We start from the raw sequence: 15,933 nt of genomic DNA, 5'->3' as shown, positions 1-15,933 counted from the left end.
TCCCGCTCGCTGCGATCCTGGTCTGCTCAAGGTGCCCTCGATGAACCTCAGCACCATGGGAGAGAGAGCGTTCTCCTACACAGCCCCAAAGCTGTGGAACTCACTTCCAAATGACATCAGGCAGTGTGAATCCACTGCCCAGTTTAAAAAGGAAATGAAAACCTCTTCAGACTAGCCTATGGACTATGATATGGCTATAAGGACTTTATATATTTTTGATAATTGTTCATCCTTTCTTGATATTTTCTCTACTATTTGTTTTATCTTGAAGCGACCTTCGGTGTCCTGAAAGGCGTTTCCAAATTTTATTATTTATAAGCTTACTACCTTATGATGCTTTATAAATACCACGCAGAGGTGAACGATATGGCTCAGAGTTTGATTCAGATTACTCAGTGCATGAAATATTACCTTGACATTTCAGTCAATTCATTCACTTCTTCTATAGGGCGTCCATGTTTATATGGTATAAGTGGTTCATACATATTCTTGGCAGACAGAGGAACATCTGAGAAACCCAGAGAGAGACAGCGAAAGCGAGAGCTTTACCTGAGCATCTATGTGGGTGTGCAATTACACAAGGTTTCAGATATAGTCGTGGAATTGGAGGGGAGCTTCAACGTGCAGGAACGTGGCAATTTAATTAGTGAAAGTCCTTGGAAAGACACTTTGTGCCACGCGTGGAGTGGTCAGGGGTGGGGTGACGCATCGACACATCTCGCAGAAGAGAGAAACGAGGCAAGGAAACGTTTTGGAGAGAGTGAGGGGTAATGATGATGAATGTAGCCCAGTTCGATAAAGACACACTGGACAGTAAAGACACATGTTTCCCTCCTCTGTTGAAGCCGTTGCATCTTTGTTGTGGATTGTTGATGTGTGTGTGTATATATATATATATATATAAATATAAATATATATATATATATATATATATATATATATATATATATATATATATATATATATATATATATAAATATATATGTGTGTATGTATCGGCATCAGCATGAAAAGGGCTAGGTGAGGACAATTGTGTGCGTTTATCAGGTAGAGTTTTGGACAAGGTTATCTCTTTCCATGGCTGTATGCGTGTACGCTGAACGACACGCACATCTATCTTCATCCTGCTTTTCAGACCTGAGAAAGACCGGACCTGAGCAAGATCGAGGTTCCACTAAATCCCCATCAATAGCAAAGAGATTGAAGACCCTGCCCACACACACATACATAGACACACAAACACACACACAAACATAGACACACATACACACACAGACGTTGGCAGACAATCGAGGTAAGAATGGTTGAGGATAATGTAAGGAAACATCATGGGAGGAACTATATATATTTGTATGTCTCTCGTGTTTTTTTCCGATTTATCACAATAGAGCTCAAATAAATACCCTCCACCGCTCACACACAGTCTGCTCGCAGTGTTTATAATTCCCCTATGGTGTATTAACCCAACGCCACCAAACTGCCTCTAATCCTCATTATTATAGCCAGCCATTCATTACACAGCAACCGATCCGAGCATGCTCTGTTCGCTCCTGTTCAGACGATTTAAAAAAGACTGGGAACTCTGAGGATTCAGAGTCAATGGTGGATTGGTGGGAAACTCCTTACGTTGCAATGCAATGGACGCTCTAACGGGAGGGGTAAAAGCGTTTTGAACACGGGCTTCATACATCAATGGTAAAATGAACTGCTCTTCTAAAGAGGGAATATTCCTGCAGTATGAAGGAGGACACACAGAAGACACCATTGTGACAGGGCTTATACGAATATTCATGAAGAATGCATCTCACTCCATAGGGAGTATTAGCAATTTAAGAAGTATGAATATAGGAATCCGGCAGTCTTCAAATACACCATGAATATGCTAATGATTTCAGAGGGGAACCCAAACAAAACACATTCTCAGATACCACACAAATAAATGCATACACGAGTGAGCGCACACACACACACACACACACACGCACATGTTCACGCACACGCACACGCACGTACACCAACCCAGTCTCACGGAAATACGTGACACTGTCACGTCATTTAATCTATTCATTCGTGATCTGGGACACGTAATTTAAATTTTTTCGTGTCAAAAAGCACACATTTCTAACAATATGACAGCCTTTGGCCACCCGTTTCTACTTTCACCTTTGATTCTGAGAAATTGTGACAATTGACGGATATATTTAATGCAGGTGCGCTGCTCTGTAGGCAATCTGCTACGGAAAAAAAGGTGGCTGCTTCATCTCTTCTTTTTAGAATGAGTTTGAAATTTGTGCTTTTTGGCAAGAAGAAAATTGAAATTACTTGTCCCAGATCACGAATGAATAGATTAAATGACGTGACGTGACAGTGTCACATATTTCCGTGGGACTGGGTTGCATACACATACACACACACGTGGAGAAAAGAATGCACAAAGGTTTGATGACACCTTATCTTTTGTTTGACCTTAGTCTCCCATAGCCAATGACCTTGAACTTCAGGCACAATAAGGACAATCGTTTAAGTCCGAAGTTCATTTTTCCCCAGTCCAACTTCCTTTGCTGAGATCGAGTGGTGGTGTGACCATATTGTGACGCCATGTGATTTTCGTGTGAATAACATCACCAAAAGAAAAAGCAATCACTCTGCCCTTGAAAGTGCATTACAGAGCATCAAAAAACGCACTACCTGCTGTACTATAGTAATTACTACTGAGGTGGGGGGCGCTTATACAACGCTTGTAACTGCAATTCATGATGCTCTGGTGATCCCCGGGGGGATGAAATATATGTATAAATAAACAATGGGAGGTATTATTTTGGAGATGGACTTAAAATTCCAGCATCTCCTCAAATAGGTGCCTCATTATATTTGGCATGTCTGAACCCCCCCCCCCCCCCGGGACACACAAAAACACATCTTCCATGGCTCTCCCAAACGCAAGCGTGCTTGGTGCCCCAGCCCAGTAGACTGTCACATCAGTGACATGGGAGACGGCAGCGCAGGACCCCATGCAGCTTGCAGCCCCGCTCCAGGAGAGCATCAACAGGGTAGTAGGTCCAGCCACTACCTGGGTTAACGCCTCCCCCCCCCTCCCGCCGTGGAGCGGAGACTAGAGAAACACTCAGCTTCATTGCCACACCGCACAGTCTCTAGGGGGGATCCGTGCCTATATTTAGAAGCAAAGAGTTGGCATAAATAACGCTAATCTTCCAGCCGAGCACGGGGAGAGCCAGCAGAGAACCCTATTAGTGAGGCAGGGACATGGTATTTCACGCATGCTTAGCAAGCCATTGGAGGGGTTTTCGTGCTCCTCTAAATGTCTCTACTTCCCGACATCACATATTGCATTACATCCGTATTAACCTTAATGAGATGTGCACATGTGTTGGGACCGCGACTCAGTCATGCATGCTACAAAAAGTAATGGACCGACGGAAAATAAATAAAATAATCCACCAGGAAAAGAAACCCATATATTTACGATAAGGTGATGCTGACACCTCATGCACATGTCATCCATCTAGTTATGGTTGAAATACACTGTTGAAAAAGGGATGATATGATCAATTAAATTAAGATTTTTGTTACCAAAGAGAATAGGGTGAAACAGGAGGGTCAGGAGGGGCGAAAGCAGGAACTGAGTTCAATAAGTATGACTTAAGAAAAAAACCTGATATGATGGAAAAGGGAAAGTCAGAACATAAGGGTAAAGGACAGAGTCCAATGATAGGATGTGTTGTGGTGTTGCCCTGCTCAGCGACACAGCTGTTTCTGTTGGAGATCAAACAGGCCCCCAGAGTAATAGAAATGATTCAATTTCCAAAACAAATAGGGTAACCTTGATGGCACTGCTGTTTTTGCAAATTACTCCACCTTCCAAACATGGAGACATGTCAGGGCCAATATCATTTGAGTTCAAATGCTCTTGAAATTAATTGGTTAATAAACCGAACTTCATGAATCTAATGAAGCCCTGAATTAAGAACAAATAGGCACACTCATTGTCTCATTAAATAGTGGAATAAAGTGAAATAGCATGCAGGCAGACAACAAACACACGGTCACACTTACTTGAATAAACGGGAACAAAAGGCCCACAGCAAAATTGGATAACCAATTTACGAGACCAGCAATCATGAAGGCAGCCGGCCGGTAGGACTGCTCAAAAAGCTCCCCGGTCAGGACGAACGGAATCCCACCTGGAAGAAGAGGCAGGTCCAGACCGTCAGCCATGGCACACACACAATGTTTTTTCTGTATTAATAAAATACTAAAATGCTAAGAAAAACAATTCAAATTAAAACCTTGCTTGTGTCATCGCTGTCCTCCAACATCAAACCTAATACATATAATCAATGTATACATGATGGATATTATAAAACCATCCATAAATAAAACACTTATTCTTCTTTCACTTGGTATGTTTACTGACTTAACAGTTCTATATAGTTTTGTCAGACAGAAAAAACGTCCCCCAGGGTTGGCCCCGTGCACCACTCTAACCTGTCCCCTGGTGCAACCCCGCCAGAGTCCCCCAGGGTTGCCCCGTGCACCACTCTAACCTGTCCCCTGGTGCAACCCCGCCAGAGTCCCCCAGGGTTGTCCCGTGCACCACTCTAACCTGTCCCCTGGTGCAACCCCGCCAGAGTCCCCCAGGGTTGTCCCGTGCACCACTCTAACCTGTCCCCTGGTGCAACCCCGCCAGAGTCCCCCAGGGTTGGCCCCGTGCACCACTCTAACCTGTCCCCTGGTGCAACCCCGCCAGAGTCCCCCAGGGTTGTCCCGTGCACCACTCTAACCTGTCCCCTTGTGCCAACCTGCCAGAGTCCCCCAGGGTTGCCCCGTGCACCACTCTAACCTGTCCCCTTGTGCCAGCCTGCCAGAGTCCCCCAGGGTTGGCCCCTTGCACCACTCTAACCTGTCCCCTTGTGCCAACCTGCCAGAGTCCCCCAGGGTTGTCCCGTGCACCACTCTAACCTGTCCCCTTGTGCCAGCCCGCCAGAGTCCCCCAGGGTTGTCCCGTGCACCACTCTAACCTGTCCCCTGGTGCAACCCCGCCAGAGTCCCCCAGGGTTGTCCCGTGCACCACTCTAACCTGTCCCCTTGTGCCAACCTGCCAGAGTCCCCCAGGGTTGTCCCGTGCACCACTCTAACCTGTCCCCTTGTGCCAACCTGCCAGAGTCCCCCAGGGTTGGCCCCGTGCACCACTCTAACCTGTCCCCTTGTGCCAGCCTGCCAGAGTGCCCCAGGGTTGTCCCGTGCACCACTCTAACCTGTCCCCTGGCGTCGCGGTCAAACAGTGCTCCTCATTTGTACAAGAACCCAGGATGACATTTGGAAGCCGGTAGCTTATGATGTTGAACTAGGTGTTTGAGTTCAGCATTAAATTCTGCATGTGAAGGTCAGAGGCAGTTAAGTTTTAACGTGGTACATTACATTTCTTTGGAAGCATTTATCAGCAGCAAGGTTACTGTCCTGTTTGAATTGGTACAGGAGTTGGTCGATTTCCAGATTCAGACCAGCGATGTAAGGGGAACATTGTAGCACACAGAATGATGGCGATGGGAACAAGTATTATTTCCATTATAATGCAACTATAAGCCTTTATGGATACCCAATAAATAATTTTGCATTTCTGGCCTGAGCTAAAACTAACAGCCTTGAAAATCTGTATGTCGGCACAGCAATTGTTATGTATGGTTTGACATAGGCAGTCTAAGCACACAGCAAAAAAAAAAGGGCTTTATCTGATGGAATCGATAGAGAGCTGATCTCCTTTCCCCATGGCAGAATAAGAAAGGACAGAGATAAATGTTTTGTATGCACGTCCAGTTTTGCTCATGTCTAGGATAATCCAAGGAGAAGTGTGGACAGTAGGGATTTCATCAGAAGCCTGCCTCCATTGTCAGTCTGGGTGGTCTCAGACACCACCTCGCTGTCGTCCTTCATGTTGTAACACAGCCTGCCATTAAAAAAGCCTCGGATCTTTTTCACATTCAGAGGCTGAATACTGAGCTGATGCAGTTACCCATTGGGGTGTGTTAATAAGGGTCAGCTCTGTTTATATCCGGTAGCTGAATTCTGTAGGTCTCGAGGTCTCATTCCAAAAGCATTGTCACGCTCTTTAATGAGAACATGACCATCGGGCCAAAGTACTTGGCAATATGCCGTTTTCTACTCATTTTCATACTGTAGTTGTTCAGCTTTAGTCCTAAGGGAGCTTACATCTTCTCGCATGAAGTTAATTCAACCACACAGGAAAGATTTGGGGTTAACACTCAGCTAATATGAACATCAATACTTTCTGACGTTGATAATTAAAGCAACGTGTGATTGGTTTTGAAATTAAATACTGACTCATTCCCTTGAGTCTTGTCACCAAGCCAAGATTATAATTTCATCATCATTAGACAGTGAGAGCCTTGTTGGATTTTAGAAGAACAAGGCTAGCTCAGACAAAAAAGAAAAGAGTGTGATTGGCCCTTACAAGCCATTTAAAACTGCCTTGTTTCCCATCATGTCTTTACAGGTGGGAGTCACCAGCCAGATGAACACAACCTGTCAAGCATTTGGAAACACAGATTATAGTTATATTTCCTAATCTCCTATAGAAAGCGCTATTTAAACTTTAATAGGTCACAGACAATTGGCACAGATATCAAGGGTGTCATTGTTATCATGCGTAATTCTTGATTACGCATGATATAATTATTAATGATATCATGATATCTTTGAACAGACTCCTTACTCAGTTGAACCCGGTACAATTCATTATATGCATTGCCGCTGGGAACAACATTTAAATGAATTTTTAATTTGGTCAAATGAACAAACACAAATGACTGATATCCCCCACTTATCTTGCATGTAAAAGGATGGTGTAGAAACCCCTGGGTGGACACGTGTCTCCCCTAGCAGTGTGTGATTGTGTGTCTCCTAGCAGTGTGTGAGCACGTGTCTCTCCTAGCAGTGTGTGAGTGTGTGTCTCCTAGCAGTATGTGAGCATGTGTCTCTCTTAGCAGTGTGTGAGTGTGTATCTCCTAGCAGTGTGTCTGTGTGTCTCCTAGCAGTGTGTGAGTGTGTCTCTCCTATAGTTAGTGAGTGTGTCTCTCCTATAGTTAGTGAGTGTGTGGCTCCTATAGTTAGTGAGTGTGTCTCTCCTATAGTTAGTGAGTGTGTGGCTCCTATAGTTAGTGAGTGTGTCTCTCCTATAGTTAGTGAGTGTGTCTCTCCTATAGTTAGTGAGTGTGTCTCTCCTATAGTTAGTGAGTGTGTCTCTCCTATAGTTAGTGAGTGTGTCTCTCCTATAGTTAGTGAGTGTGTGGCTCCTATAGTTAGTGAGTGTGTCTCTCCTATAGTTAGTGAGTGTGTCTCTCCTATAGTTAGTGAGTGTGTCTATCCTATAGTTAGTGAGTGTGTCTCTCCTATAGTTAGTGAGTGTGTCTCTCCTATAGTTAGTGAGTGTGTCTCTCCTATAGTTAGTGAGTGTGTCTCTCCTATAGTTAGTGAGTGTGTGGCTCCTATAGTTAGGGAGTGTGTGGCTCCTATAGTTAGTGAGTGTGTCTCTCCTATAGTTAGGGAGTGTGTGGCTCCTATAGTTAGTGAGTGTGTGGCTCCTATAGTTAGTGAGTGTGTGGCTCCTATAGTTAGTGAGTGTGTGGCTCCTATAGTTAGTGAGTGTGTGGCTCCTAGCTGTCTCCACCTCCCTCCCCTGGAGCCCTTCGGCGGAGCCTGATGAGAGCCCTGAACACACTGCAGGTACAGTCTCTTTATTATTCAACTGTGTACATCTATAGAATCCATACGACTATTTCCATAGTAAAAGTGATCAATTGAATCCGAGCTCAAACACCAAAGGGTGGTTTCCACTATCTACTAATAGATAGTGGAAAACTAACTTAGTTTGTACCTGTCTGTAAACTTTCTTTCTGTTGACTAAAACTGAAGTTATTTTCCCGTGTCTGAGCAAAATAACTTGGCCTTATAATATATTTGCATCATTAACAGCAGAATTGTGATACTGAATACAGAGAGCTCTTTGTTCGGAGAGATAACCACGCACACGCATACAATGTTTTTTAAACAGATCCTCTGTATTAGAAGTGGCTATTGTTTGAAACCAATCTCTAGAGAGCATCCTTTTATGAGAGATGTGGCTCCATGCATTTTATGGCGCTATAATTCTCTGAGAAGAGATTCAATTATCACTTCCCGCCTGCATTTCACTGTATGTGGAAGATATAAAAGTTTTACACTTGCTATTGTTCATTGATAGAATAGCCTATACAGATGAATATTGCAGGACAGAGTTTGTCTGGGGACGACGTGGGTTTGTGTGTGACACTTGACCTTTAACACAATGGGGCTTCTGCATACAATGTTTGTGCGTTTCAGTGCAATCAGAGAAACAGGATTTCCCTAATTTAAACGCTTCATTGACAGGATAATGCCATTCTGGAGAATTGATGAGCCCTTTTCAGCATCACCTCATCATTGCGCTTGGTTCTAGACCCATCTCTCTCTCCAAAGGCGACTGCCTAACTAGCACTAGACTTGCACTGCTACTCTCTCCAGTCTCCACCTATCCAGAGAACAGAGTAAGAGCCCAGTACCCTTTTCAGTGGACTGATATACACCATCAAAGGTTTGAGTACACCTGTTGAAAACCTTTTTTTCCACGATAAAATACCCTTGATTGTATACATTATTCAAATAAAATGTCCAATAGATGTTGTGAACCTGCAGGTGGCTCTGAACAAGTGGGCTCCTCTCATCCATTTTTCAGTAATATTGTGGCACTAGCAATGCTACTCTCTGCACCTTCAAAAAGAATACCTGCAAGAGCACAACATATTTTTGAATTTACGATTATTATAATACAGTTCCAGACCTATTCAAAGAACAGAGCGAGAACACAATACCATGTTCAGTTAACTGACACGCTACCCATCCAAAGTTAAAATAGCCCTTTAACCAACACAAACCTTTCAATAATACAGGCGCCCGGATAGTGGGACTCATATGGGTTATTGTATGTGGCGTGCACTCGCACACAAAATGAAGAAAGGAGACGTTGCCTCAATCGTTTTAACAATACAATCATTAGCTCAATCTAGCAGCTCACTGACTGCAATTTTCAACAAAAGGCATGTATTGTTAAAACAATATTGATCACACTAACTCAACCAGATATGCCAATTATGCCACAAATGTATTTGAGACAACCACTTCTCTTATTGATTGTTCAGTTTCTTGGCAGCTTTAACACTGGGGACGATGTTCATTACTGACTAACCTGGTGGTCCCATGCATGAAAACCTTTTGTCGATATCTGCAGCAAGGGGTTTTCCCTTATTTTTTCTCCCTCTCCCTCTCTGCTCCACCCATCCATCTTCAAGCGGCGGTAATGCTTGACAGTTTGCATTTAACGAACAATCGCGCCACAGCAGCTAGAAACACTGGCCTGGACTGCTTCTAAGTTCAGTAGCCTGACAGAGGGCCATTTCTCTTTTTTTATTATCTGCAGGTCATTAAGCAGGCCTGGCCACCGGGAAAGCTCCCGGTGCTCCCGGAGGCCAGTCCGGGGCTGGTGTCAGTACACAGACATCACTGCTGCCTTCAATTCACTGGATGGATTGTCTAAAGTTTCTCATAAGTTTTCTGGCACTATCTAAACACCACACACGCACACACATAGACAGGCAGGCAGACAGGCACACGAAGCACCTGCAGAGATTAAAATGCAACTGAGTGAGAAAATAGGTACTTTCCCGTCTGGCTATGACAAACGACGCACTTGGTATACAACTCTACTGCCGTTACTTACAGGGATACCGGAGAGGCATTTGAGATTCTGGGCAAAGATGATGATTTCTCAATGCACACAGCAAGACTATATGTTGTGATCGATCTTTGTTTATTTTTGCATCCGTGTCCAATTATTCAGCCTGTCCCCTTTGATTTGAGTGTTCATCACAGTGTAACTGCACTGGTATTCAACATAAAATGATAAATCATACGCATCAAGAAAAAAGGTTTATCCTACCAAACCCTTAAAAGCTCATCAATTTAAACATATTTTTGGGGGAATGAATGTTGTTCTTACTTTAGAGGAAAGTGGATGTCCAATCTGTTTCCCATCAGTGTGTATCACAGCGTGTTATTCCAGTACTGTTACACGCTGTGTTCTGGTTAATCTCCTCTCCACTGAGGAGCTGCTTGTTCAAAAACTAAACAATACCTCAAACTTAAACCAGTTTGACACAACTGACAAATTTACAACCAATCATTGTAGAACTCCACAGAGCATATTTTATGACAATATTTCCCTGTTGTTCTTAAAAATGTCTATTCATATTCTATTATTTTATTACAGCTACATCAGAGTTGCAAGAGAAATAGTGGACCGCCTTTTCATACAGGCAGCTATAAAATAACAAACATGATGATCATCAATTATGTAAATCAACGCTGCATTTTTTCCAATGTAGTCCACAAATGACCCCTGAGCTGTAGAAAAGAACATGTGGACATTTCCATCCTAGCAGCCCCTGACATCACCTGCTTTTCAAAACAGTGGTACAACCTGCTACTAGTAAACATGTGGCCATCTTACCAGGGACGTAGGTTTGAAAAATAATGTGTTGGTTGCGCTCGGCTAGTTTCAACTGCGTTTACTCATCTCTGAGAAATTCTCAACTGCTAATTTGATTTTGTAAACAGCTTCTGATTTCTAATTCTATCTCTAGAAAAATTACCGAGGTCCGGACTCCCAAGACTTCCCCTTATACATGACTCTCTTCCTCCCCCTGAACAAACTTGGACCATGCATACTTATAATGATGAGGAGCCAGCACAAAGGGACTCATTTATGACTCAATTTCTTATTACAGCATAGTACAGTAAACTCAGGCAAAGTATAAAGGTCTGAAGGGACGTTTAAGCCATCAAGTTACATTTTATTGTATGGGGACTGTTACACTATTTAAACTATACTTTAACAAGAGTAAAAAAAGTGGTTGGCAATTTAACTGTAGATGTTGGACCTGTATAATGTGTTAGCCAACCATAGTCAAATAAAGTAACAGCTAACTTATAATCTTGTTACCACTCATTTATATTAATTAATCAAGTAATAAGCATTATTATATTAACCATTACCCTCACAATATTACCTTGTGCAGATATGCATACCTTAGTTAACTCTTTTACCATACATTTTAATGATATTTTAATTCGGGCTAAATGTATTAATTCATCCTTACTAGACTAAAATGTCTCTCCCTACTGACCCAGTTTCCTTTTAATACCCCAGAGAGCATTTCTCATGTTTCTGGATTTAATATTTCCCATTATCACTCCAAATGATTTCACCATGACTCTGCAATTGAGTTTGGTCTCAGAAAATGTTACCGAACATGGTACTGGCACCATCTCATTTCCAATGCTGCCATTTACACAGGGGGAACTTAAATACCAAAAAAAGGAACACAGCAGCTCACAAAAGCTCCAGAAATAACCTAGCCAAAATGTTACTTTGTTCCTCAAAGTCAATCATAAAGCCAGCTCATAAGGAAATACCAAAAAGAAACAAAACAAGGATCAGGTAGCCCTGAAATGGCTTACAAAAAAAACTTACTTTAATGAAAAACAGATTGCAAGGGGGTCCAAAGCAGATTTATGTTGAACGTGGGAACATACATAGTGTTTCGTCTCTAATAGCATGGATTTGGATGGAGCAGGGTACCGTTACCAAGAAAAGGCAAGACTCTTGGCACTGGCAGCACTGATACAGTGTGAAAAGACAGTAGCCAATGAAAGGAGAGAAGCTTATGAAGGAAACCAACAGTCTGTCAGCCTACCAGGGCACAATGAGCAGTAGGGTGAGTGTACAGTACATAAAAGAGGTTTCAGATGGCATTAAGGCATCCAGAAGTGGTCGCAGCAGCAATGGAGGCACCATAATAACTTGAGCCTTTCACCATGGATTAGGAGAACAGCTATTTTCATAAGGCTGTGTTGTATGAACATTTAAAACTAGTAATAAAGAACAGAGGCATGGGCCTTATGCATCAGGAGCCAATTTAAAATCCTCCTCTAGAGAAGGTGTCACTTTCTGGCATATTCCATGTTATTTATTTTTTACACAAAACAAAACACGAGAGTGCCCCTGCTTCTAATTCATGGCACTGAAAACACACAAGACTTACAACACAAGCAGCTCATCCTTTTGCTGAGCGCTAACCAAAACGCAAACCGTACTAAATACTAATTTAAAAAGAGCGGAGAGGAAAATGGATGATCCTCCTGTGTGTGTGTTTTTGTGTTGCAAGTGTGTGTACATGGGAAAACGAGAGAGAAACACTAAATGGAAAAAGTATTTCAACAATCACATTTGGGAAATGATTGTTGGTTCAAACTCTGTCGCACATTTTCTATCATAGCTCATCTGAAAGGAATCGATTCAACAAATTGTGGTGTATTGTGGAGAAATAGATTGAATGAGTCAGACCGGCATATAACTGCACTGATTGTAATGAGCGTTGTATTTATACACCAATGATCTATTAGACCCGTTGAACAATGCCGCTATACAGCCTTCAGTGTCATGCAATAGCAGAAAATGACCAGAGTAAACATATGGGCCTGCCATTATTTCCTTTCATAGCTCATGATCATGGATCACATAACGACACAAGCTCCTTATTTGTGCACTAAAGTCGCTATACGACTATATGTTTCTGTGTGTTTCTGTGTGTGTGTGTGTGTGTGTGTGTGTGTGTGTGTGTGTGTGTGTGTGTGTGTGTGTGTGTGTGTGTGTGTGTGTGTGTGTGTGTGTGTGTGTGTGTGTGTGTGTGTGTGTGTGTGTGTGTGTGTGTAAATATATATTTATATTCATTTGATTTGATTATTTTTCTTTTTTTCCTTCCAACCTTCAGTCAAGTTATTTTCTTGCTTTCTAGTATGCTTATAAGGTCCATGCAATTAATGCAAAACACAAAGGCTGCCGTTGTGCAAAGAGTCTCCTTGCTTCTCTTTTGCAGGTGATTCTGTGTCAGCTGTCCCCAAGACTAAGGAGTGTTTCCATAGCTTGACCAAAACCAGGCTCCACTACTGCAGCTGCATTTGATAACCGGATGAGCCACACACACACTCACACCCAACACTATGCCGGAAAATCCATTTATTGTTAGTTGGTGTTTACGATTAAGTGTCAGAGAACATTTTAACCCAATGTTATTTTTCCATTAAGGAATAAGAATGGAAGAATAGTCGTTATTCCTTTCTCACATAATTACAGTGCACCCTCGCACCATTAGAATTCCATTATAGTGCCATACACTGAAACATCTCCCAACATTTTTCCACAGCAATTAAAATGGATCATCTTCTCAAGCTTTTGAAAAATACCACAAATGCAAACAATCTCTACACTGGCTTTTCTAGTTGGCTACCTCTATAAATAACTGTTTAATTCCAAAGAAACCAGAGAAACCAACCTAAAAGCAGGCCGGGACCCGGGCCCCCAAGCAGAGAGATGTCCCAATTAACCACTCATGAACCCCTACGTTACAGGGGAGTCCCACTCAATCGGGTACTTGGATCTAGCAAGGTTGGTACTTTTTCGCATTTATGTAGGCTGAACAAAAACAGAGTGTTTACCATAAGCACAATTTATATATAGAAATTGATAATGGCTTAAGGGTACAGAAACTTTAACGGCTCCTGTCAAGGATGTCAGCTGTCAAACAATTGTTAGACCAATTCTCCAGTATCTTGACTGAATCCTCAAGTGACAGGGCATTGAATTGGCCCCTGTATGTGCATCTGTATTTTCAACTTTGACAGCTTTCCCCATGTTGACTGAAAACTCACCTATCTGAAGACACTCAAGGTATAATGTGAAGCAGCTCACCATCTTCTCCCAGCGGAGGGATATCTCCTGTCTTTACATTAGGGTGCGTGGCCACTCAGTATTGTCGCCATAGCACTTTCATGAGTATAAAATCCAGACCAAGTCTTTTCATCAAATATGATTGACACATGTTGGACAAGACTTTAGGCTTTGGTGATTTTGTGCCAGCAGACGTAATGTGTCAATGTGTCTGGAGTCGATGTAGCTGTGTGTGTGAATCTGAATATCAGAATTAATGCTGGGAAATTATTTGTTAACTCGCAATTGATCACACTTTTAAAATTATATTTTAAATCCACGCCAATCGAAGTTAAATGAGATTATCAAATGGAATGACACATTCATTCCCAATGTACTTAATAAGCAAAATTTAGACCAAGTGATCTTGAAGGAGTTTTATTAACTCACACAGGGTCAGGGCCCTATTTTAACGGTCTGAAACGCAAGTGAGAAGCTCCAAACGCAAGTAGCTTTGTGGGCGGTTCTATGGCGATGTTGTTATTTTACTGGCGGATAAATGACTCTTGCGCCCGACGAAAATTTATAAAGGGTTGGTCTGAAGTAGCCTAATTACCCGTAGGTGTGGTTTGGGCGTAACGTGTAATCATATGGCCTAATTCACACATGGAATAGCGTTTTCTTCCACAACTTCCTCAAATAAATTTCGGCAAAGAAAACTTAACACACATGTGATAAGCGGTAACTTTGGTTCTATTTAATGATATACGCAATAGGCTACATTAACAAACGTTGTTTCTTACCAGTATTGTATGCATTATCGTTATCAACTTGTGTTCCTAATATGCATGTGTCCCCCCGTTAATATACATTGCCATGGACTGTATTATGCGTTACGGGTTTAGTACGGCCCCTTGAGGCGCAAGCTCATCCCCGTATTTACCGAAGCGTGGCGGTGGAGGGAAAAGAAAGCTCTGCGCCAGTTGTAAACTAGCAACGATACATGCGTCAGTGTAGAAAGTCAATTGTGCTGGATGCAAGATAGGGCCCTCAGTGTGGGTTAAATATGAAACTTACGGAATGTGTGTCAGAGAGACGGCGTGCACAGGAGGGATCTGATCCTGGCTCTCCCGCCCAGAAGCCATTGTTTGCGGCTGTTTATTTCCACTCACTAAAAATCCATTAAATCCATGGTGGAAGGTCACAGTTCATTAGTCACCCACCTCCACCAGCGCCTTGTGGAAGGGAACAGGGCCCCTTAACGGCCCCACATCTGCAGCCATTGGACAAGAGCATCCCCTTAATCAGCGACTTAAAGGCTGAAATGAAGCGCTTTGACCCTGGCTTGACTAAATTTTGGTCAACATGGCATTCAGCCTTCCGTCAATACAGCTGCCGGTGTGTGTGTGTGTGTGTGTGTGTGTGTGTGTGTGTGTGTGTGTGTGTGTGTGTGTGTGTGTGTGTATGTGTGTGTGTGTGTGTGTGTGTGTGTGTGTGTGTGTGTGTGTGTGTGTGTGTGTGTGTGTGTGTGTGTGTGTGTGTGTCCGAGATATAATCCCCATTGCAGTTCTTCTGAGTTCAGGGAAATAAAGCACAAAATTGTGTTATACTACCCTAGGAGTGCAATTACCTGAGCTTGCCAAGTTAATACACTGTGGTCCGTCCACACGCATGCCCATGTGTGTGTGTGTGCATGCACCTTAAAGGATAACCTTGTGATTTTCAACATGGACCCCATTTTCCCATCATTTTGGGCCTACGGGCGCTTTCACATCTGTAGCTCGGTAGACTCTGTCCTATTCAGGGAGGAAGTTTGTACTTTGTTTCATTTTCATTTGGCTCGATTAACGCTCACACTGCGCTTTGTTAGGCGAAGCGAACATTGTGAACAAATGCCTCACAGTCGAGGGGATCACTCGTCTATTGGAAGGGAAATCGAAGAGAAAGCCAAGTGTTGGGCTTTTTGAATTTGCTTTGGTGTCCTACAAATAAACAACTCTGAATGTTCACTGAATAATTTAAGAACTAGAGGGTTTCCGTGAGTGACCACAAGCGAT

The 15,933-nt window shown here is 42.7% G+C and overlaps 1 protein-coding gene across 2 annotated transcripts in view; it reads right to left on the bottom strand.

Moving 5' to 3' along the window:
- The window catches only part of slc2a9l2 (solute carrier family 2 member 9, like 2), a 71,527-nt gene that overhangs the window by 5,619 nt on the left and 49,975 nt on the right, over positions 1-15,933 (bottom strand). For both annotated transcript variants that reach the window (XM_056605341.1, XM_056605342.1), the window contains one exon: positions 4,075-4,202. In XM_056605341.1, coding sequence (XP_056461316.1) covers positions 4,075-4,202 — 128 coding nt within the window. The remainder of the gene's footprint in view (positions 1-4,074; positions 4,203-15,933) is intronic.

The sequence above is a fragment of the Gadus chalcogrammus genome, chromosome 13 (assembly GCF_026213295.1).
Source record: "Gadus chalcogrammus isolate NIFS_2021 chromosome 13, NIFS_Gcha_1.0, whole genome shotgun sequence".
NCBI classification, from domain to species: domain Eukaryota; kingdom Metazoa; phylum Chordata; class Actinopteri; order Gadiformes; family Gadidae; genus Gadus; species Gadus chalcogrammus.
The sequence above is the reverse complement of the archived record's forward strand: the minus strand, read 5'-3'. Positions and strand labels throughout refer to the sequence as shown.